Source organism: Ornithodoros turicata, chromosome 1 (genome assembly GCF_037126465.1).
Source record: "Ornithodoros turicata isolate Travis chromosome 1, ASM3712646v1, whole genome shotgun sequence".
Classification (NCBI taxonomy): domain Eukaryota; kingdom Metazoa; phylum Arthropoda; class Arachnida; order Ixodida; family Argasidae; genus Ornithodoros; species Ornithodoros turicata.
In genome coordinates, this window is record NC_088201.1 from 11,522,812 (window position 1) to 11,546,815 (window position 24,004).

At 46.4% G+C, this 24,004-nt stretch overlaps 2 protein-coding genes across 3 annotated transcripts in view; one reads left to right on the plus strand and one right to left on the minus strand.

Annotated features, from left to right (window-relative positions):
- The first annotated feature begins 8,236 nt into the window (after positions 1-8,236).
- Positions 8,237-24,004, plus strand: part of LOC135377475 (alpha-L-fucosidase-like) — a 41,221-nt gene continuing 25,453 nt past the window's right edge. Inside the window, exons 1-8 of one of the 2 annotated variants that reach the window (XM_064609898.1) lie at positions 8,237-8,660; positions 8,766-8,872; positions 11,586-11,716; positions 11,781-11,911; positions 12,727-12,824; positions 13,492-13,624; positions 13,690-13,860; positions 16,589-16,905. In XM_064609898.1, the coding sequence (XP_064465968.1) occupies positions 8,314-8,660; positions 8,766-8,872; positions 11,586-11,716; positions 11,781-11,911; positions 12,727-12,824; positions 13,492-13,624; positions 13,690-13,860; positions 16,589-16,895 (1,425 nt within the window). In that variant the 5' untranslated portion in view covers positions 8,237-8,313 and the 3' untranslated portion in view covers positions 16,896-16,905. Of the gene's footprint in view, positions 8,661-8,765; positions 8,873-11,585; positions 11,717-11,780; positions 11,912-12,726; positions 12,825-13,491; positions 13,625-13,689; positions 13,861-16,588; positions 17,020-24,004 lie in introns of those variants that run through there. The other variant, XM_064609897.1, reaches the window with a different exon arrangement.
- Positions 22,184-23,789, minus strand: LOC135377474 (tubulin alpha-1 chain-like). The gene is made up of 3 exons (XM_064609896.1): positions 23,177-23,789; positions 22,574-23,101; positions 22,184-22,518 (listed from the first exon to the last, which is right to left on the minus strand). The coding sequence occupies exons 1-3, from the start codon at positions 23,696-23,698 to the stop codon at positions 22,225-22,227; spliced, it is 1,344 nt and encodes a 447-aa protein (XP_064465966.1). The 5' UTR covers positions 23,699-23,789; the 3' UTR covers positions 22,184-22,224.

The window sequence follows — 24,004 nt, forward strand, 5'->3', positions numbered from 1 at the left end:
CCGAACCCGCATTTACTTGAGCATTGCTGGCCAGTTCTTATACATGTGCACAGTGAACAGGGCACCCTATACGGATGCACGGATCTTGTGCATTACGGCAGCGTCAAGTATAGCTTTCGCAAGTCAAGTCAAAGCAATGGATGTAATGGGAGTAAAGGATCTGCGCAACGGCAAGACTAACTCTCTGGGGGAATCTGCGTCCTGGGCCGACTTCTAAGAGAACTGTGCCGACATGCGTCTGGCAGCGTCCGAGGAAAGCCCAGAGAAAACCTCAGATCTGCACACACACACACAAAGAAAATAATAAAACGTGGTGCAGTTAAAATCCCAAATTTTATTCTAGTTTTATTGTGCCTTGGAGTAGTGGGCCGCACCTTAAGTGGCGAATTTCCCCATTCATTATCATTAACTTATTTGTTGTTGTTGTGCTACATGCCGTCCGGCGCCTCCTCTGACGAAGGCACCCCGGGGCGGCTGCACCTCTCGCCCTTCTCATCAGAACGGCTCTGCCTCCCAGTCTCGACGTGACATCGCCAGTGCACTAACCACTGAGCCACGCGAGCTGGTAGGCGTCGCACATTCATCCGGCTCTGCAGGGCCTGCCGGCCTCTCCTCCAGTGAGGTAGCGCGGAAGAGGTCACGTGCTTGCGTGAACAAATGGGAATGGCTGTAGTTCTCGCGTCTCTGACGTCAGAGCTTGACGCATACCTGCATTCTCGTCTATACCGGGTGTTTCAGTTAAATCTCCGGGCTAAATAATTCGCGAACGGGTGCACCAATCGACGAACTTTCTTTTTTACAAGTATCTGTCCGATACCACCTACAAGCTGCGCACCGCGTGAAAGAGTGGGAGGCGCTCATTATTTAAATGAAAATTCAAATGAGTTTCGTAAAAAAAAAACAAAAAAAAAACAATAAAACAGGGCGCTGTAGGCAGTACTACCCCTTTTGGGACCTTCAGTGGACACCGTTCAGAGAAATATCTGCCACCGCAGCGGGTCATTTGTTTCTGTAATTATTGGTTTCGGTTTACATATTTTGTCGCGGCTGGTCGCGGTGAAGCGCAAAAGGACGTAATTCATTTATGGATAAGGGAGTGGAAGAGCGTCCTTTTGCGCTTCACTGCGACCAGCCGCGACGAAAATATGTAAACCGAAACCAATTAATTACTGCAACAAATGACCCGGTTCGGTGGCAGATTTTTCTCGAAAAGGTGTCCACTGAAGGTCCCAAAAGGAGTAGTACCAATTTTAATGCCGACAGCGCCTTGCTTTGGAAGATATGTTTACGAAAATGATTTGAATTTTTATTTAAATAATGAGCGCCTTCCACTCATTCACACGGAGCGCAGCTTGTAGGTGGGCCATTCCAGCCGAAACCAGCCAGAGGTATAGCTCGACCCTCTTAGATTTTGCTGAAAAAAATTGTGTCCATTCCCTTAGGAGTGTGTATGTTGAATATAAACATTTTTCTCAAGATTTTGTATTCTTGATCATTGGGGGAGCCTCGAACTTGGCCCAAAGATGAAAAAGTGTTGTCCGTTCCGCGCGTCCTTCTGACACATAGAGACGGCATTTCTGCGCATTCTTTGCCTGGTGTTAGAGGAGGAGGGCCGATCTACCTTCCCGAAGTGCACATGGAACGAGAGCAAATCTGGTGACGTGGTGAGAGAACGGAGCGCGTTTTGGGCCAAGTTTACGATTAATTTTCGGCAAGTCATTATTCTCGCAGGATCCCGAGATTATGTATGCTCATAAACTACTGTATGGAGATGAGGTTCACGTAAAAATATGAAGCTGATCTATATTCATTGTTTAACTAAGCGACCGAGAATATCGACAATTCGCAAAAAATGACAGTTTTCAGATAGTATTTTCACATACCTGAGGTCGTCTAGGAAGTGAAATAAATCGTGCCATTTTTAGAGCAAATCGTCTCCTCTAACGTATTGAAAATCTAAAGGTGTATTTTTCCTTAAACGAGAAAAAAATATTTTTTCCCCTCACCATGCATACTCCGCTGCAGCTCATTGGTTAGTTGAGGTCGTCTATGAAGTAAAAAGTGATGCCTTTGTGACTCTCTTCCGTGAAAAGAGACCCTCTCCTTCACCATTTTGAAAATCTACATATCTATTTGTTCTGACGCGAAAAAAAAAAAAGATTTGTCAGCGGACTTGCATCCCGTCTGTAAGGTACCATTATCACCCCGTGGACGAATTTCGCCTTCTGCTGTTCTACCAAGTTCTACCAACTTAACATTCACAGTTGCTGCTTCGTAACAGATTCGTCGTCATTTATGATTGCTTCGACATACCTGAAGTCGTCTGGGAAGTGAAAAAATCACACCAGTTTCTGAACAGACCATCTCCTATAACATATTACAAATCTGCTGGCGTATTTATTCTTAAACGGGAAAAAAAACTTCGTCAGCGCATTTGCATCCACCCTGTGAGGTACCATTATCATCACATTTCTTCCACTGTTTGCTGTGGATCTTACTGCGCCAGCTGACCATGTAGCTGTTGACTCTGAGCACGTCAGAACGCGACGTAACAGTCTTTTTAAACCATTTGTTATGGTCTCGCCTTCTCCCACAACAGAAAGTAAAAAAAGAGAAAGAAATGTAGCCGTACGAGCACTGTCTTTGTTTCACTGTCTGGAGCTGCCCCCCACGCCCGCCATATGAACACCTCGTCTTTTCGTGGAACCCTAACCTCTGCAGCTCAAGGCAGACAGAAGTCTTGGTGACGAGAGCTCGATGCCTGGCGCTGCCGCTAAATTTTTACCTCCACCGTGCTGGACGGTCTTTGTCCCCTGCTTGTTCACACTGTGGCCAGGATGAAACAACTGAACACTTCTTGCTAACCTGCTCTCAGCTCGGCCAATTACGCCGCAGGTATATCTGGACCCCCTTACGCTTGTTAGGAGCCCCACTCTCATTGGCGTCTGTGTTGTCTCTCGGAGCATCACACACTGCGCTCTGTCATAGGGCTGTGGTAGCGGTTCTTGCATCCTACATCGTGCTCTCCAACCGCTTCTAGGCACTTCCTTCCTACTCACGCACTTCTCATACACTTTCACGTACACACACATTCATACAGCCATCCTTTTGGCCCTGTATAGTCGCCATACGCATATTCCTACATACGTGCATATCCAGTTCCTGCATTAGTCATCACATGTCATATGTCATAAGTTACTTGGATACGACTTGGCATTAGTCCCCATCATTACTGCACAGACATAAACAAACATCTCACGCCCCTTTTGTCCTGGCCAATCTCCCTTAGTGGCTCACGGCCATTATCTCATTGGTAGAAGAAGAAGAAGAAGAAGAAGACGTTTTTGCTGCATATACCTGAACAGAAGATATAGGCTCAAAGTAACGGTACCTCCTGGTGCCCTGGATGGAGCATACCTCCATTGTGCTTCACGTTCAGTAATTTCTTCTCCAACCGTAAGTCCTCAGCGGTGAGCCACGACGCATGCACTCTCTTCTAGCTTTTTTTTCACCCATGCTGAGGAACAGCTGCGCTGGTGTCAGAATATCTGCATTCAATAGAGGCGCCGCAAGCTTGCCCCCCCAACGCCGTCACATTACCCTTTACCACGGGATGAGGCAAAAAAGTGCTACGTGGCATGCCAAAGTCATGTTTGCGAAGGCAAAGGTTAGGAATTTTATTTTCTGTTTTTCTATTGCGACGCGCCATTAGAGAAGTAGTACAGCTTGGGATAAAAGTTCACTGAACACGGCGCTGGCGTATTTCTTCATCGGAGCGGCCTCCTCATACTGGCCAGGAACAGCTTGAATAAGAAACAGGTGACCAGCTGTTTTATCCATCTTCTAGTATGTGTGTCTGCTCCCATTTGCTGCTTGGCTGCTGCTCCAGTGGAGAAATGTCACATCCCGCTGTTCCGTGAACTTTTGTCCCAAGCTGTACAGTAATTGGACATTGTTCAATAAACAAGTGACGAATGGTGCGAACCGTAACATTGTCGTGACTCATGAGACAGGCAACCAGAAACCAGACGACGAAACTGCTATGAAGAGGCGGCTGTGAGTACTCGCGATAGAACTAACAGTTGAATGCGAACTTCCTTGAAAGGGTGATAATGGCACCTTACAGATGGGATATGAATGCGCTGACTATTTTTTTTTTCTCGCTTAAGAAAAAATACACACGTAGGCTTTCAAAATTTTTTGAGAGAGGGTGTCTTCCACAAAGGCACATTTATTTTACTTCCTGGAAGACCTCAACTAACGAATGGACTGCAGCGGAGTATAGTGACGATTTTTTTTTCTTCTGGTTTAAGAAAAAATACACCTGTACATTTTCAATATGTTATAGGAGAGGATCTGTCCTACAAATGGCGCGACTCTTCCACTTCCTAGACGACCTCAGGTATGTGAGAATACTATCTGAAAACTGTCATTTTTTACGATTGGTCATTCTCGGTTGCTTAGTTTAGCAATGAACACAGGTCTGCTTGACATTTTTACGTCAAGCGAATCTCCATAGAGTAGTTTATAAGTATAAATAATCTCGGGCTCCTGAGAGAATGCTAACTTTCCAAAAATTTATCGTAAACTTGGTCCAAAACGCGCTCCATTCATGATCTCTTACGACGCCACCGGATTTATTCTCGTTCCATATGCTCTTCGGGAAGCTAGATGGACCATTACATTCTAGCACCAGACAAAGAAAGCGCAGAAATGCTGTCTGTATGTGTCAGAAGGACGCGCGGAACGGACAACACTTTTTCATCTTTGGGCCAATTTCGAGGCGCCACCAATGCTCAAGAAAACAAAATATTGAGAGAAAAAAAGTTTATATCCTACATACACACCCATAAGGGAATGCATACAATTTTTTTTTCAGCGAAATCTAAGAGGGTCGAGCTACACCTCTGGCTGGTTTCTGCTGGCATTGCCCAGGTGGTATCGGACAGACACTTGTAAAAAAAGGAAGTTCGTCGATTGGTGCACCCGTTCGCGAATTATTTAACCCGGAGATTTCACGGAAACACCCCGGAATACAATAATAATAAACTCTATTTAACCATAACTAGTGTTTTGGGCCAGTGACATAAAGTCACTAAGTGTACGACATTTTAGGAACAGAATTCTTTTTCGTTGAATACTCTGGTGTGCTGTACAATGCGTACAAGATATAAAGAACCGAGTGCATGCAAAATACAGAGTGCCCCCGCCACCTGTGGTCAGAACTTTTTAAAAAGAGAGAAATGCCTTTCGTAATTTCTTTCTTCTTCTTTTTTTTTGGCGATATATTTTGGGTTAGGTGGGCCACTTTAACTGCAAGGGAGGGTAAGCAGCAATTCTTGACCTTTCTCGTATTTAAGGGCAAAGGAAGAGCGTATTTCTGGAAAATCAACAAAAATGTCCTCGAAATCTGCTGTTTTTTTCCGGAGCCATTTCCTCGCGGAAAATTGGCTCGATCCTTTTTTCTGAAAACGATATCAGCGCACCAAAGAGAACAGACGTTATCATTGGCCATTACTTCTATGTTTCGCAAGTAAAACGTTCATTAGAGAAAATTATTGGGTGCAACGCTTTGAAAAAGATATTTTGCTACAGTGAACAGTCGTTAATATGACCACCACCGTTCCCGCAGATTTTGGTCATAAAGCGAATTGTCATACTAACGAGAAACGCACAATACGCTGGCCTTCCGCTTCGTTCCGGCCATTCTTAGGTGCACAGCAGCAGCAGCACAGTGTGACCTGGTGCACTACAGTGCTTTGGCAGTCCGAAAAGCGCTATGAGTAATTCGGAGGTCAACAACATCAGGAGTCATCCCAAACCTTGGCGCCCTACTTCAACACGTGTCACCCTCTGCCTAAGGTATGTGTGTAGCCTCTCCCTGGGGCTACTCTGCGGAAGAAGTGCAAGGGCGCAGGCGAGCTGGTACATGATAATACGGGGAACCCAGAGACAGGGGAAGGAAAACACGAAAACACTGAGATCGTGTGTGTTTTCGTGTTTTCTTTCCCCTGTCTCTGGGTTCCCTGTATTATCACTACTCTGCGGGTCATGTGACGTGGTCACAATAACGAGAAGATAATACCTGTGTTTGACCCTACTTGTGACAAAAATCTCAGTCATTGTCGGATAAGCGGATCGTCATACTAACGAGATGGATTTACATGGCGGCGTAACGGTTCCCAAGAAAAAAACGGTCATAAATTGAGTATGTCATATTATCGGGGGTCATATTATCACTACTAATATTTGCTATGGGTCATATATATCATTACTAAGTACTAGTAGCAAAGTTCTGGAACATATTGTCTTTAAACACATAATTAGCGTTTTGGAAGAAAGTGATTTCTTGGTGAAAGAGCAGCACGGCTTTAGGCGAGGTTACTCAACAGTTACGCAACTTGTACACATAGTTCATGACTTTGCCTCTGTTGTAGACAAAGGTGGTCAAACGGACGTTGTGTTTCTAGATCTATCAAAGGCATTCGACAGAGTTTCGCACACTAAGCTGTTGTATAAATTGAAAAACATAATAAGTAATGATCGTATACTGCAATGGTTTCACTCCTATCTTACTAATCGTAAACAGTTCGTGAGTGTTGGTGGAGCCCATTCGCATTCCTTGGCAGTTCTCTCCGGAGTACCACAGGGGTCCGTGCTTGGACCGTTGTTGTTTCTAATTTTTATAAATGACCTCTGCATCGCCATTCCGGGAATCCAGTGTCGTTTCTTTGCTGATGATTGCATATTGTATTCTAGTATAAACACTACTAACGACCAAGTCAAATTAAACAACTGTCTGCAATCTATTGTTACGTGGTGTGAAATGTGGCAGATGGAGCTCAATGTGAAAAAGTGCGTGTTCATGTGTGTTACAACGAAGAAAACGTCATTGTCCTTTCCGTATAGCATTAACACTACTGTGTTGAGTAAAGTGGAGAACCAAAAATACCTTGGTGTATCAATAGCATCAAACCTAAGCTGGGCCGAACATGTTGAACAAGTTGCTACCAAAGCATCCCGTAAACTTTGGTCACTGAGGAGGACGATGCGCCACTGTACGTCTGCAACGAAGCTGACGGCTTACACTACGTTAGTGCGGCCAATTTTAGAGTACGCGGATATTCTTTGGGATCCCTACGTACAGACGCATACTAACATGCTAGAATCTGTGCAGAAAAAAGCCCTTCGATTTATATATAATGCATATGGTCAGCACACATCTTCGACTTCACTCTATGCTAAATCTGGTTTGCCAACCTTGGCTCAACGAAGGAAAATTCGGCGTCTCAAGTTTTTGCACGATATAGTCAGCGGTACTAATGGGCTCAAGTTCTGCGATTACTTAACTTACAATTCGAGCCGATCCACAAGACTGAAACATAGTAAATTAATCCGTGAGTTTCGTTGCAATAAAGATGTGTTTAAATTTTCTTTTTTTCCTCGCACTGTACGAGAATGGAACAAATTGCCCTCTTGTGTTAGACAAATTTCATCACCAACCCGGTTTTTACAAGGCCTTGTAGACTAACTTTCTTTCTTGACTTCAGATGTTTAACACTTGACATTTTGCACTGTGTATAGCTGTATGTTGTATGTGTTGTATGTAGTGTACTCACCTCCTCTGCCATGGCCATCAAGAGATGGCCGGCAGTATCTTTCAAATAAATAAAATAAAATAAATATTAAAGAGGGTTCACTGTATTTATAAAAATTCTGACCACTGTTAGCACGAACACCCTGTATATACGCGTGGAGGAGGAGGAGGAGGAGTGTCGTTGGGAGGAACCCGAGAGGTCTGCCTGCCTGATTAGGCGGCATGTTTCTCGGGAAGGGAAAGGTGGTGGAGAGGAGGAGAGGAAAGGGTGAAGTGGAAGACCGAGCGGAATCCGCTCGGGGGGAGGATAGCTGCGTCCATGGGCCGACTTCAGGGGAACTGTGCCGGCATACGCCTATTACACATCTGAGGGAAACCCAGGAAAAACCCCAGACGGCACAGCCGGCCCGCGGATTCGAACCGCGGACCTCCCAGTCTCCAAGCGTTACCACAGCGCCACCGGAGCTGGTGTGTATATACGCGTCAGGCAGCAACAGCGAGCATTCTACCGAAAGGATAAGCGCAGACGGCTTGTAATTTGAGAAGCACCTTCGTTGTTTGCTCCCCCTAGTAGCACGTACAGTACAAAAGCTGGACCAAGTTTATCGCAAGATATCATATCGCGGACCCTCCAGTCACGGGAATATGATACAAGGAAACCATTGCAGAGTCTCTTACCCGCTGTGTCTTATCTCTTGCAGAGTCTCTTGTCTGTAATGTTAAGTTTCGCCTGGATCCTGTTGCTAACTACGAGTGTAGTTGCGCTTGATGAGTATAAACCTACATGGAGTTCCTTAGACGCCAGACCTCTGCCGCCTTGGTATGATGAGGCGAAAGTCGGCATCTTCCTGCACTGGGGCGTGTTCTCCGTACCAAGCTATGTGTCCGAGTGGTTCTGGTGGTACTGGCTGGGCCAAGGTCCTCCCAGCGACCCGTTGCCAGCTTTGTTTATGGCAGCCAACTATCCTCCAAGATTTACGTACCCAGAGTTCGCTAAGGATTTCACCTGCGAGTTTTTCGATCCTTATGAATGGGCACGGCTTTTTAAGAAAGCTGGAGCAAGGTATGTGTGTCGACGACGCAGATGGTGCTTTTGAGGATACACTCCTTGGAGCCCCAGTTGCTATCATAAACGTCAGCGTGTTTTTATGTTGCCATTTTGATGCAGATATGTTGTGCTAACAACAAAGCACCACGAAGGGTTCACGCTGTGGCCGTCAAGTGTAACATTTAACTGGAATGCTCGAGACGTCGGACCCAAAAGGGATCTCGTAGGTGAGGTGATCTGTGGCAGGCTTATACGTATCTTGAATACCACACTCTCCTATTGGTATTTTAGTACATTACAAGCAGCCCTTTTCCTAAAAGGTACATGTAGGCTATTTCAAATTCATTTTCAGTAGTTTCTACTCCGTGCCATAATTACTTTGTGTTTGTCCGTTTGTTCTCAAATCCGTCCGTTTACTGTTAAAAATGAACTTCACCGCATAGCACGCTCCTAGCCAACCATAATCTCAAATGATATCGTTATCTGCCCTGATTTGTTGAAAACGGGAAGCGTACGCCTTTTTTGTGACAATTATGAACAGCATAAGTGTCACAAAAAAGGCGTAGATTATGGTTGGCTAGGAGCGTGCTATGCGGTGAAGTTCATTTTTAAGAGTGTTTGACAACTTTCGGCGACCTTTTCGTTCCACTTGACCTTTTTTATGGAACCCGTTGAACTGCGTTCCGATCTGAAATTTGACCATTCCTCCTTGTGAGTTTTTTTTTTTTTTTTTTTTAAGGGCGTTTATCCCAGACGAATTCGGGGTGTTTCACCTGAAGACACAAGGAATTTGGTAACTCATATTATAACTGTATCACTCATATATCACTCTATAACTTGATAACGCAAAAATCTTGGCACGGGAGACACGATGGGGACCAAGAAAGTTGTTATAATCCTAGTTTATTAGACATGATGTACCAGCCTGTAACAAAAACCGGGGTCCCCTACCGGAAGTGTACAACGCCCTCCTGGATAAATAGGTTGACGTGCCTCCGTGTTGGCCAATTTTACTGATGATGCCACCTGCATAGGTGGCGAAACGTTTACTAATGTGTTTTATATTTTTATATAAGTCGGTGCAGTAAAGTATTTTACACTATGTATTCAACTCCCGGCTTTTGAAGTATATTTTGACTCATATTGTATAAGTTGGACTCATAGAGTTTGCAAGCGATCAGTGCTAGCTTTGTTCTCCCATCTCATGAGGTACCCGTCCTTCCATGGTAATTTTCTTTTTTAACAGGACTTTTTTTGGTAACGGTAATAATAATAATAAAACAAACAGTTCGACGTGCTACATTACCGTGATTACTTTAATTTCCAAGCATTTGCATTGTATCTTAATCACATTCTGCCTCGAGTGTTTAGCATCACATTCTAAATAGGTTTTTATAGCGTCTTGGACATATGTGGTCCAAAGAGTAGAGCTGTGAAGCGATCTATAATAATAATAATACGCCGTGGCATTATGTCGCGCGAGACAAGTATGATCATGAGCGGTGTCGCAAACTCGTAATTTTGCCCACTTGAGGGGTTTCACGTGCGCAGAAATCCTCGCGGAAGATAAGCAACTTCTACGTACCCCGACTCCAAGTTGCTGCATGGCGTCCTCGTCCAGTACCGAATCAGCAACATTGGGATCAATGGGCCAACATTTTACCAGCTGCTTCACAGGGGGACTTTTTTCAATCGTTGATAGTTTGATTTTTAAGTGCCGACATTCGTCGGAAAAGTATTCTGAAAACCCAGGAAAAACCTCGGACAGCACAGCCAGTGACAGGATACTGAAACTGAAAATCATTGGAAGCAGTTTGCACTTCGGTTCAATGTCAGGTGACCTTCCCAAAAAGTAAGCGCATACCTCGCGTATGTTATGCACGTCGAGAGGCAGTGGCGTCAATAGGGTACGCGTCACCCGATGCGGGAGCTCTTTGTGTCACCCCATCAAATAATATGTCTCTTTCCACACGCGATACGGTACGTGACACTTAAAAATATCATATGACAGGCAGAGAGAGAAAAAAAAAGGCTCGCAGAGGGATTCCCATGCAGCCGCCCAGAGAGTCCGGTACGGTGGCGGTGGCGGTGCTGCACGTCATCCCCTTCCGTCGAGTCACCCGGTGAGGACCGCACCCCACCGCACCCCTTTAGTCGAGAGGTACGACGCTCATTATTCTAAACTAATTACCCTTGTATCTAAACGGAAATATCGTTGATTCTTTAAATGCCTTTACACTCCCCACCGTAAGCAAATGAATCCCATGACGTTTCAAGATTGAATTTCCCTAATTTGTACATAACCAATGGACGTTCCACCAACGGGTGGTGTGGATCCATACAGTGTCCACCACAAGGTAGACGGCAACATTTGTATACCATTTTTCATTTAGGCACGATCCTGACTAGAGGGCCAGTATTCCAGCCAGTGTATAATAAATGCATTTGCAACATGGGCGTTCCTAGGATTTTTTCCAAGTGGGGGGGGGGGGGGTAAGAGTACAAACCCCCGCCCCTTACCACATCTTTTTCTGGAGGCGGACGTTGCACACTGTGTGGGTGTTCAGAGGTTCCTATTAACACATCTGAGAATAATCATTACGGCCTATGACTAAAAAGCGCACTATTTTCACAAGCGACCATAGAGTTCCAAGGGGGGGCACGCCCCCCCACCCTCCTTCTTGCCTCGCTCTCGGTACGCCCATCATTTGCAAGGATCAGTGGCGTAGCCAGACGGGGAGTTTCGGGGGGGTTCAACTCCCTTTCCCGAAATCCTAGCTTTCTGTAGTGAATCTGGGGGGACGGAAAACGAGGATGAACTGTTCCTCCTCCATGTGAAGTTCCCGTAGAATCCCTCCCGAGATATCTTTGTGACTACCTTACTGGCAAGGATGGATCCTTGCCTGCCTAAAATAAGATGTCTTTGTTCTCTGTTTTCAGGGGACTTGTCTAAAGCAATTCGGTCAGAAACAGACATCCATTTTGGTGTTTACCACTCCCTCTTCGAGTGGTTCAATCCGCTCTATCTCAAGGACAAGGCAGCTAACTTCACTACAGACTACTTCGCTAAGGTGACTGTACACAACAAGACAGTGGAACGAGCTCTTCTGAGATACGCGCTGTTCTACCTTACAGAACAAAACTTTGGTGGAGTTGTACGAGCTAGTGAACACATATAAGCCCGACGTGGTATGGTCTGATGGAGACGCTGGGCCCGACACATACTGGAAAAGCAAGGAATTTCTGGCTTGGTTGTACAACACGAGGTGAGGCTTTCTTCAAAATGTTTAGGAAAACTTAAGAACGGTGCGGAAATATGCAACAAGCCACTGGGGCAGGGACGGATCCAGACACTCGTTTTTCTTTTTGATTTTTTTAGGGGGCGGGGGGGGGGGGGGGCGGTCCCATTATCGGAGCACGTACACTCTTAAAAACGAACTTCGCCACATAGCACGCTCCTAGCCAACCATCACCCCGAATGACAACGTTCTCGCCCCAGATTTGTTGAAAACGGGAGGAGGAGCCTATTTTGTGCCGTGCATAATGGCACAAAATAGGCTCCTCCTCCCGTTTTCAACAAATCAGGGGCGAGAACGTTGTCGTTCGGGACGATGGTTGGCTAGGAGTGTGCTATGTGGTGAAGTTCATTTCTAAGAGTGTAGGGGGGAGGGGAGAGAAGGAAATCCAATGTATAAACTGACGTTTTGGGGTGCGGCGATCGTCCAACCGCTCCCCTCCCCTCCCTGGATCCACCACTGCACTGGGGAAAACGACTCCGCAATGCAGAAACGCGACACCCCGGTGTTGCGTAAACTTTTGTCCCAAGCTGCACAGGCCACTTCATGGCCAAGGTGACTTCACCGCTACGGCGTGCATGAATGCAGATTGTCGATCGAAGTGAGTGGTTGAAGGCGCAGCCCTCCAAGCGTTGCCCTACGGGAAAACGCTATGTAGATGCTCGAAGTATACTGACGGAACTGCTTCTGGTTATCCCCTAACTTACGTTGACACAGTCTCTCATGCAACTGGTGCTTGACGCACAGTAGCCTCCTTTTGTAACGTATGCCATCCACTCTTGCAGCCCAGTGAAAGATGTCGTCGTCACCAATGACCGTTGGGGCACAGGCACGAGCTGCAGGCACGGGGGTTTTTATTCCTGTGAAGATCGCTACGATCCAGGTCTGACTTACAGTACTATTTACAGGGCTCACCGTGATAAAATCATCATGTTTCTCAATGATAACAAAAAAAAAAAAGTGTTTTTGACTATATAAATTTGTGTCTACGAGAGGTTCCAGACAGTCCCATAAAAAAGTCGTTTAACTTGGGGTCCTGAAACCTGAGCTTAACCACGTAACACGCCAACCTTGCGCCGAATGATTCAGCTATTCCTATGAGCTTTAGTATCGCGTACGCTGTCGCCTCTGCGTACGTTATACTAACACCCACTACTGCTTCTGATTTGAGAAGATAGCGGGGCGTACGCCGTTCCCTGGTAATTCCCACATATCCAAATTGCTACAAAAAGGCGTTTCAACAAGTCAAGAAGGAGAACAATATCATTCTGAGTGACGGTTGGTTCTGAGCGTTATGTCGTGATGTTCTGCTTTAGAATGTGCGGCATCATTGTGCATGAGATCACGTCTACCAAACAAAACGGCGAGACGGGCCAAAGAGCTTTTCTTTTCTTTTTTTTTGTTGCTGTTGTTGCCCAGTTGCGGTGCCGAACAGTGACACATTTTCACGTACTTCAGGAACCCTGCACATTCTCCTGGTAACACACGTGTGCATGGAGGCGTTATAAACACACCTGGGGGGTTTCCTAAATGGCACTGATATTGTGCAGGCAAACTGCAGCCACACAAATGGGAAAATGCTATGACCCTGGACAGACGCTCGTGGGGGTACAGAAGAGACGCCACACTGGCAGACATTTACAGAATCGAAGACCTCATCGCTCTTCTTGCAAAGACCGTGTCGTAAGTGCGACGCTATGGGTTTGGTGTGATTCAACTAATAGCGATACGATAATATTTCTTCACAGCTGTGGCGGTAACATTCTGATCAACGTCGGACCCACCAGTGACGGAAGGATCGCTCCGATATACCAGGAACGGTTCACACAGCTTGGCCAGTGGTTGAAAGTCAACGGTGAAGCCATCTACTCGACGACGCCTTGGGTCTGTCAGAATGACAGCGCGAACGCAAACGTCTGGTAAGTCACCTTTTCCCGTCAATATGGGGTGTTGGGTTCGTGTGTAGAGATGCGAAGCCCCGAAAGAAAACCCGGAAATTTTGGAAAAAAAAAACACAGTTCTTTTCGTTTTTTTTTTCTCGTCTCCGGAAAAATAGCCCAAAATTCCCAGGCGACAAAATTCAAAAATGTAAATTTTCGTGCTTTTGATGCGTTCCAACCCGCCAACAGTGCCTAGGTGCCTCGAATCCGCCAACAGCCACCAACTTAAAGCTCCGTCTGGCTGCTCTAAGCGATCGCCATCGCGTTCACATAATGTCGGAGTTCTGGTCGGAGTGGACGGGTGGGACGGGTTTTGGGTTGTTCGAATTACCTATTGCTGAGTAGACAGCAGTCTTATGGGATGCTCTGCTCTGCATTTATGCCTAGAGGGTGAACGCTACTAAAGTTTCTAGCTCATTGTATGCTGTGGCTTGGCCGGCAATGCTTCGACTCAGCAGTAACCGCGTTTGTTTCCATTTTTTTCCCATTTTTCAGATCCCCCCCCCCCCCCCGAAAAAAAAACGTTTTTTTCGAGCGTTTCAAAATTTCCGGAAATTTTGCATCTCTATTCGTGTGTGCACAATGAGTCTCCTTTCCTGGATTGTAGATGATAATCTATCCAAACATCCACCAACATACTCTTCAAAGTACGTAATTTTAAATTGTCGTATTCTATATTAACTTCATTCGAATACTCGATTCGCAAAACATGAATACCATCAGTGAACATTACGCGCTTCCATAAATTTTCGAAACAACCCGGAAACTTCATGTAGTTGCTGCGCTATCAAAACACTAACCACCATCATCAGTTTCGGATTCTCCATGAGTAGGTGACTGAATGAGCCTGTCTCCTAGTAACGGTGTGTGCGTCTCCGCTCTCCGACCCCAAGTTGAAAACTGCATGCCAGTAGCTGTGGGTAGAGATGCAAAATTTCCAGAAATTTTGAATCGCTCGAAAAAAAAACAAAAAAACCCTGGTTTCTTTCGTGTTTTTTTTTCCCGAAAAATTGGACAAAATGGAAACAAACATGGTTACTTCTGAGTCGAAGCATTGCCATCCAAACCACAGCATACTATGAGCTAGACGCTTTAGTAGTGTTGATCCTCTAGGCATAAATGCAGAGCAGAGCATTCCATGAGACTGCTGTCTACTCAGCGACAGGCAATTAGAACAACCCGTCCACTCCGACCTCCGACCAGAACTCCGACATTGTGTGAACGCGAAGGCGATCGCTTGGAGCAGCCAGACGGAGCTCTAAGTTGGTGGTTGTTGGCGGATTGGAGGTTGGCGGGTTGGAACTTGGAAGGCATCAAATGCACGAAAATTTACATTTTTCAATTTTGGTCGCCTGGAAATTTTGAGCTATTTTTCCGGAGACGAGGAAAAAACCCGAAAAAAGTTTTTTTTTCAAAAAAAATTTTCGTTTTTTTCCCGGGGCTTCGCATCTCTTCCTGTGGGTCTGCTTCACGACGTTTGTGGCGCTCCGAACCGTAATCTGCAGCGCCATTTCTGGTTGTGTAGCCGCACAGGAGTGACACAAACCCGCCATTATTGAAACTACCCTAAAACGGGTGCTTTTGGCAAAACTGTCATTTTGTCCTGGTCGCACGTCATAGAAGACGTCATTTTGAGTTCATGTGACTTTGTTTACATGTTGTTTTGCAGCTTACCGACATATTTCCGTCGTCATAACGAGAAGAGATGAATGTATTTTGCCAGCGTAAACTATGCCGTGCTTCTTCCGCAACATGGTAGCCCATTTCTCCTTAGTTTAAGTTCTGAAAAATCGGTGCGCAAGGATCTCCACAAAAGACATTACGTTCCTGGTACGAGGCAGGGAACACGCCGTACACGACCGTGTAGTAACGGTCGCCGGGCGAAACTTTAGTGCAGCAAGCGCAGCAATGTTGACGGGTTTTAAAAAAGATGGTACTTCCGAGCCATATACGGAAACAATGTTTTGGGAGCATACAGTGTGAGACATGTAGAATGAATGAATTGACATCAGTTCGGAAGGATTCTGAAGGCACAAGAGAAAAGGCCGGCCCGCGTGGTGCGTGTTTCTGTGAATATCGCGCTGCGTAAAACTCTGCATGGTCACGCACTGTGAAAAAATACGCCTGTGAAACCACATGGGGCGCAAATCCCACTTCCGCTTGCACAGCGGGTTTTGCATATGTGCTTTACAAAGTCTTGGCAACATTCTCCTCTCCTTCCTGTTCCGTCTTGAAATGGTTATTTTTGTGAGCGTTCATTTGTAATTGATTTGGATTTGGTAAAGTGGAACCTCACGAGCGAAAGTTGTTGTACTTGGAGATGTACTTCTGCAGCTTTTTCGTAAGAGCGGCCATTGCTAAGCAGGAAGTAGGGTGCTGGACCGGAACCGGAAGGGACTTGCTGCGCCGAGATTGGTTGCCATGAACGCTGCTCTGATGCAGTGAATCACGCACTGCGAGCAGCTATGACGTGAAGAGAGAGACAGACAGAGAGAGAGAGAGAGAGATACATGATGACGATGATATGGGGATGGGGACGACGTACAAAATTTCGTGCTGGGCGTGAAAACTCAGCTTCTATACGCAAGAAAAACGCACCGTGCCTGCCTGCCTTTAGCCATGGTGGTATTGCTCATGTATCCATCGTTTCTTGCCATTGAAACTTAAAGGTTCCGTGTTCGAATGCACTGCCTTTCTTTTCATGAAGGTACACCAGCAAACCCGATGGCAGAGGATCAAAAACTGTCTACGTGATTGTGCTGAAGTGGCCGAAGCTTAGCGTCCTGGAACTGGGATCGCTTACAGTACAAAACAGCACCGTGGTTACTATGCTGGGGACAAATGCTCGGCCTCATGTCGTGCCACGATACTCAGGAACAGTTGTCAAAATGCCGGACCTGACTCCCGACCTCCTTCCCACACCATGGGCTTGGGTTCTGAAAGTAACTGGTCCGGCTGAAGGCTACTGCCCTCATTTCAGTATCATGAGGACAACAAATCGGGATATTAACTGAAGCCCATGTAGTGATGCGACATTGATTTTTATGGTACGCGATGAACCTCGTTGTCGGTCTCGCTGTTGTCAGTTTAGTGTGTTTCAAATAAATCTGTTCCTGTACACGTGGAACGGTAGACGTACGTGGTACAAAAGATGTCTTACTGAATAGACCATGGTACTATGCAGTACCGAAGCATTATGCTTGAGAAGCTGTGGTGGTGGTGAAAGCGCTCGCCGTTGTCGGCCTGACAGAGGTGGGCAATGTCACGACAAACGCCTTGGGGGAAAGTGCGTCCTGGGCCGACTTCTAAGGGAAGTTGGCAGACATAAATCTGAAAGTGAAACTGTGTGAGGAAAACCCCAGACCTCGGCCGACTTCTAATGGAAGTTGGCAGACATAAATCTGAAAGTGAAACTGTGTGAGGAAAACCCAGGAAAACCCCAGACCTCGGCGTGACTCGGCCAGCAGGCTAACCATTGAGCCACGCAAGCTAGTGAGAAGCTGTGAGACATGCTTGTAAACAACGACGTGAAATCATGCGCAAGTTAGGCTTATTTTTATTCTGCCATTCGAAATTGCGTAGTATGAAGGTGTGACCTTCCTAATGGCTCTGAACAGACATTAGTCTTGCTCTTATGCACCATTGTAGAGGCCTTGCTGCTATCACTTGCGCTATCGCACAAAACAAAGCAACGCATCCAGTTCTCCACGCTTGTGCAAGCTCTGGGTGTCGATCCAGGGTTGAAGTGGAAGGGCATTGATATGACTATCCTACGCCCGGTTTCATCAACGCTGGCTAACTTTGAACAGAGATCAAGGGATTCAAATCATTTTTACAAACGTTAGATGGTCACGTGATGAACGTTTCAGTGACAATGACTCTCTTTAAAGGAGCACAGAAAGTCATCCGGAAGATTTTCTGTTTCTGGCGAATTACAAAAGGACGAAAATAACTTGACGTGACAACTAGCACACACAAAAAAAAATTCTCTGTAAGCAGTATTTTTATTTGGAATAAAACGCTAGAGCCCTGTACGGGCCGACTTTTCCGGGCCCGACCCGGACCAGGCGCATCGAAAAATGGCCCGGCCCGGCCGTGGCCCGGGCCTTCATGGCTTATGCGGCCCGGCCCGATGGCCCAGTGAACAGGGTCCGTCCCGTCCCGGTGACTCAGCGCGTAAATCCCGGCCAAGTATATCCAGCCGTGACGTTCGCGGTTCTAGCGCTTATCATACACATTTATAAGTAAATTTATAAGAAGAGAAGACACGGCCACAAACATACACGAGACCAAATTAAACCAGGAAGCACGCGGGAAGCGCGTTATCGTCACAGTACCAAGTTTTTGTGCACTCTTAAAAATGAACTTCACCACATAGCACGCTCCTAGCCAACCATCACCCCGAATGAACACGTTCTCGCCCTCGGTTTGTTGAAAACGGGAGGAGGAGCCTATTTTGTGCCGTGCATAATGGCGCAAAATAGGCTCCTCCTCCCGTTTTCAACAAATCAGGGGCGAGAACGTTGTCATTCGGGATGATGGTTGGCTAGAATGGTTAGGATGGCTAGGATGGTTGGCTAGGCTTGGTGAAGTTCATTTCTAAGAGTCTGGATGTAGAGGATGCTGTCGACAAACTCCTCCCAATCATTACCCCTCTCACCAAGCTTTGCGAACGTGTTTGTGAAAAACGTGAGCAGTCAGCAGCAATGTAAAGTAGCTCTGAGAATGTCATAGATGGTCGAATCATACGCATAATGCAGTGTCCCTTGCTTGTTTATGCAAATATTATGCACTGGAATGACGGAAGCACCTGATCATATGAACTACCAGTCCTCCATTGCGTGGGATTGGCTGCGCGAGTCGGTCGAGCTGGACTCTCGGAAACATGTTTGTCGGCCCGGAGCAGACACAGGCAATAACAAGCCCGGCGCAGCCCACGGGCCGGGTCGGGGGCACGGGGTCGTGCAGGGCTGTATAAAACGCCCTTGAACGCTTGAACGTCGACACGCGCGTTCTCGCTCTGCAGACCGAAGCGAGGAGGAGGAGGATTGTGAAGTCATCAGGGTTACAAGAGAGACGGCGCTCTAGGGCCGGCGCTTTTCGCACTTTTTTTTTTCTGTTTCTTTTCTACTCCCAGTTCTTTCTCTGTGTTACAGACGACGCTTCTCCAAACAAGCAAACCAGTTAGCGGGTTGTACCGTGATGACGTCAAAACGACTCTGCCGGCCTAAGATACCTCAAAAAGGTATTTAAAATAATGTAGTAAATAGTGCCACAAATTGTGATTAAGATATAGTATAAATACTTCAAAATGAAAGTAATTAAGTTAGAGCAGCAAACACTTTCGAAAGTATTTAAGATACATCAGATGCTTCAGTAAATGTCGTAGGAAAGCACGTGAACGTTGGAAACACGTTTGAGTTTGAAACACATGGGTTTGATGTCTTCCTGGTCGAAAACATCATCTTCTTTGGTAAGCAAAGCTTGCATTTGACTGAAATATTATTATTGGTTTCCGAAACATATTCGAAAAACGTCCGAAGGGTAGGCTAGGGGAGTGAACGCGCCTCTTTCGTTGGCTCCAATCTGTGAACTGACAACTCGCGCAGAATGACTTCTTTATGCGCCTAAATACAAAAGCCCCAACAAGGCATGCGGCAGTCACTGACTGATCTGTCATGCATTACAAAGAGAAAAAGTAGAAGCTTGTCAAGCAGGCGCTTCCGGTCAAGAGATCCAACGAGCCAAGAGATCCATCGAGTCAGGAGATCCAACCGGTTACGTGACAGGCGAGTCAAAAGATCCATAGCGTCAAGAGTTCCAACCCAGTCAAGAGATCCATCGAGTCAGGAGATTCAACCGGTCACGCGACAGGCGAGCCAAGAGATCCAACCAGTCAAAGCGTCATACTGGTCGGGATCCCGACAAGAAAAAAAGTCTATCCCTTACCATGTTCATTGCAGAACGATTGTGAATACTTTTCGGTGTTTTCTCTCTTCTCACCACACACGCACACGCGCACAAAAAAGTACGTGAGAAAATCCTGAGGTTGTGTTGTAGGGTTGTAGGTTACGGCGGCGAGTCCCCTTGCAGAGCTTAAAGTTGTCTTTGCACTTTTATGTTCATTGCCCCTAGTGCCGTAACACGCTATGCCTGAACATTGACCTGCCACGTTCATTGACTTCAACCCTAAAATGCAGGGTACATTGCCTGACTCAAAGTTGTCTTTGTACTTTTGTGTCCATTGGCGTGAGCCGTCCCCACCGTATGCCAGAACTGAAGCCTGTTAACGATAATAACGGGCCCAGCCACAAAATCTTTGTTCTTCTGTGGACGTCGGAAAAAAATTAAGGGCAAAGTTGACTGACAAAAAAAAAGAAAAGAAAGAAAGAAAACAGATGTTCGGGCATATGAAGTTATCTTTCGTACCCTGAGAGAGTCCATGATCAAACGGTTCGGCCAGAACCGTCGCGAGACGGGTGTGCTCCCGGGGTAGGGTAAACGTGAAGTGCACCACCACTCCCTCTGTCACTGCCATTAGAAGCTCTGTAAACAAAGAAATGAAAACGCTCATTCGCACTGCCGAGATCGTAAATTCGAATTCTCTTCATTTCCGCTTTATACTGCACAAACAACCTGCCAGGGCCTGGCGTTCGGCGCCCTCTCTGGCGAGGGCGCTCGGGGCGGCTGCCCCTCTCGCCCCCCTTCCCCCCCTCAATCGCTACGGCTCTGGGTTCGGCCATGTAGAGCGTCTGTCCCCAACAGCGACTTGGCTCTTCAACTATACGAGCCTGCTGTGATACGAGCCATAATCAGCGTGTTTGAAACAGCAGCCGGTCCACCCAACGTGAGTATACGTAGCCCACGATAACTGTAGAAATAATCTCTAACACAAAGCAAGCGCTGTAAAAAAAGAAAAACAAACTAAAAAAGTGACAGCACTCCTATAAATCCTGTGTTATAAAAAAGGTTGGTTGTAAAATGCGTCACCTGTTCCTACCACAAATGACGTAAGAGAACTGTCGGCTTTTTTTTTTGACTGCGCTATGTGTGACAAAGCAAGTAAATAAGTCAATAAAAACGAGATGTTGATTTGCCACCTGAATTTATATTCTATTTATACCGCACATAAAACGAGTCCCTCGCAGTTAGATACGCGCAATTTCTGCGTAGCGACGTTGCAGTTAACGACGTAACACAAAGGGGTCAAAAGATCCAATCCTGGCGAGCCCTCAGACGAGTCAAGAGATCCAACCGGGTCAAGAGATCCTCCGAGTGGATCTCTTGCGGCGGATGTCCTAGAAGGCTAGAACAGAGCCAGAGGAGATACTTGGGTCAGAACTCTGCTGCAGCTGCAGGGCACACATCATAAAACCCTTGCTCTTGAATTTGGATTTTCCAGAAAGGTCAATATACGGGGAGGGGGTAGGTTTAATGCTGATAGAAAAAAAATAATAATAATGGAAAGGTTAGCCATGACGTAGGCATACTAGTATTCCCAAAAGCGGAATGGAATGGGGTCGGAATGGAAATTCCAGGACAGCCATCATACCAATGAAGAAGAAGAAGAAAAAAAGAGGAAATGGAAAACAGAGGAAATCTAAAAAGCCGTTAGAGTATTTTGCACAAAGAGAAACTTTCCGGTCAGCTCACTTGCGCTCTTACCAGTGCAATGATTAATCCTGCTCCGGTTGCTGCTATCATAAGCTTCCGTGGCCGCTCTATGAAGCAACCTTCGAGTTTTTATCATGGAAGGACGAGAATAATTTAACTGTAAAGTGCAAGCTATGGAATAAGACGTACTCGGCGAACAGGACGTGAACTACAAACCTGAAAAAGCACCTGAGGTGAGTTCCTTGTTCTTGTGTATGTCTCTCTACACGCTACGAAACGCGTCCGTGTCACCGTGCTCTTCTTTTTCACCGCGATGCGCCAGGTATGTCGTATTTTTGCGTGTGGGATAACTGCGTATTAGCTTATACTGCTTCTGGTTAAGTGCAAGACAATTTTTATCGCACTTCAGTAAATGTAAATAAATGTATGTTTTTCCCATTAACTTGCCATCAATGGACCTGGAATATTGTCTTTGTAAGCAAAGTGCCCCAAATGCACATTGTTCAACTTCATTCCAATTGCAGTTTTCTAATAAAATACGGATGTATCAAGTTCAAAAAGATTTCCAAAAAGTATCCTCGATTTCAACGAGCATGTAGAGGACGATGGTCTTCCTCTACATGAGTCCCGACCGACGGTGATGGCATGCGACGGAGAGGCGATGACGGATTTCTATAAGAAGGACACCTTCTCAGAAAACGATAATTTTCATTGAGCAAAAACTGATGCTTATGACTCTTCACTGTCCTCAGTATCCCCATCGAAATTAACACAGATATCCTCATAGTCACTCTCGAGGACAGCCAAATCTTCCCGAGCCTCACAGAATTCTTCCTGTTCCATGCCTTCGTTTATGTACCAGTGCACGAAGGCGCGTTTTGCGAACATTAGGTCAAATTTGTAGCCCAAACGGGCCCATGCTTCAGCAATGGCCGTAGAATTTGAGATGGCACAGACGGTACGATGAGCCTTAGCCATTTGGCTACCCGGAGCCACGGTGTGGGGCTGGTTGTTGATGCAAGCCTATGAAAAGTACACACTAAGTTATCGCAAGATTAATTCAAAAGTGTTTGTCTACCTTGAAACTTTTTTGGCACCAGTCTGCAAACCTGATGGTGCGCCTGGTCTTGAGGGCAGAAATGGCGTCATTCATCTCTTTCTGAACAACATCGCCTTGGTAGTGTAGGCAGCAGGCCATATGCCTGCCGTCAGTGGGGTCACACATCATCAGCTGGTTTCCTGGTTCGAAACAGGCGTTCGTAATCTGTAGCACCGATGGGTGTTCGCGGTATTTGTTCTCCGCCGATATCACGGGGGCATAACTGACTAGGGGAAAATGCATCCTTGGGTAAGGAGTCAGGTTGGTTTGAAACTCTGATAGGTTTGCATTTACGTCTCCCTTGAATCGTAGGAAGGAAGTTATGGACGAGACAACCTGTCCAACGAGCCTGTTGAGATTCGTATAGCCGGGACAGTCGATATCCAGGTTGCGTTTCGTTATGCTGTAGAGGGCATCGTTGTCTACCATGAACGTGCTGTCAAAATGCGACAGAGTCGCGTGGGTAGTCAGGACACCGTTGTAGGGTTCCACAACTCCCGTCGAAACCTAGGCAGTCAAAAAAGCTCATTGATTCATGCACTAAAATGACAAAACACGCGACTCGAAAACGGCGGTGTCTACCTTGTTAGCAGGGTAGACGGCAAACCCAAGCAGTGTCCTCTTCGCATACTCTGCCGAGAGGTGCTCAACCAGCAACGATGTGAAGCCGGAGCCAGTGCCTCCGCCGAAGCTGTGGCAAACAAGGAAGCCTTGTAGGTCCGTACACTGACGTGCCAGCTTACGGACACGGTCCAAGGCCAGCTCAAGCATCCCTCGCCCAACAGTGTAGTGTCCACGAGCATAATTGCAAGATGCGTCCTCCTTTCCGGTTAACAGCATGTCGGGATGATACAGTTCTCGAAAGACACCCTCCCGCATTTCATCAATCACAGTCGGCTCCAAATCGATATAAATCGCCCGTGGAACTTTCTTACCGGCGGAAGATTCATAAAAAAAGGTATGGACGAAATCGCTGGCTCCAACCGTGTTGTCCATCATCCAACCGTCAGGTTCAATTCTATGTTCTAAACAGAAAAGCTCCCAGATTGCGTTTCCCAGCTGGACTCCAGCTTGTCCCACAAGGAGAAAGATGCATTCACGCATTCTTGACAAGGTGCCAATCGGCGGAGAAAGATCTTTGAGATGGTGAAGCAGTTCTGTGCTGAGCTTCTAATATGCACGGGGATCGCGTGGTATCGGCCGTAGACAAGATGGCGGTGAATTGAGCATGCACGAGCTTTTGCGCAGTCTTCTTGTTCTTCACTAATAGCGAATTCAGGTGGTCATTTCGTAGCAAAACGGCCGAGCACTCGGAAATTGCTAGGTCGGCGACCGAGCCACCGTGACCGTGATCACGTGACCGTTGCCACCCGAACATGATTGCTAGGAATCTAGCGGTTTTAGGTACTT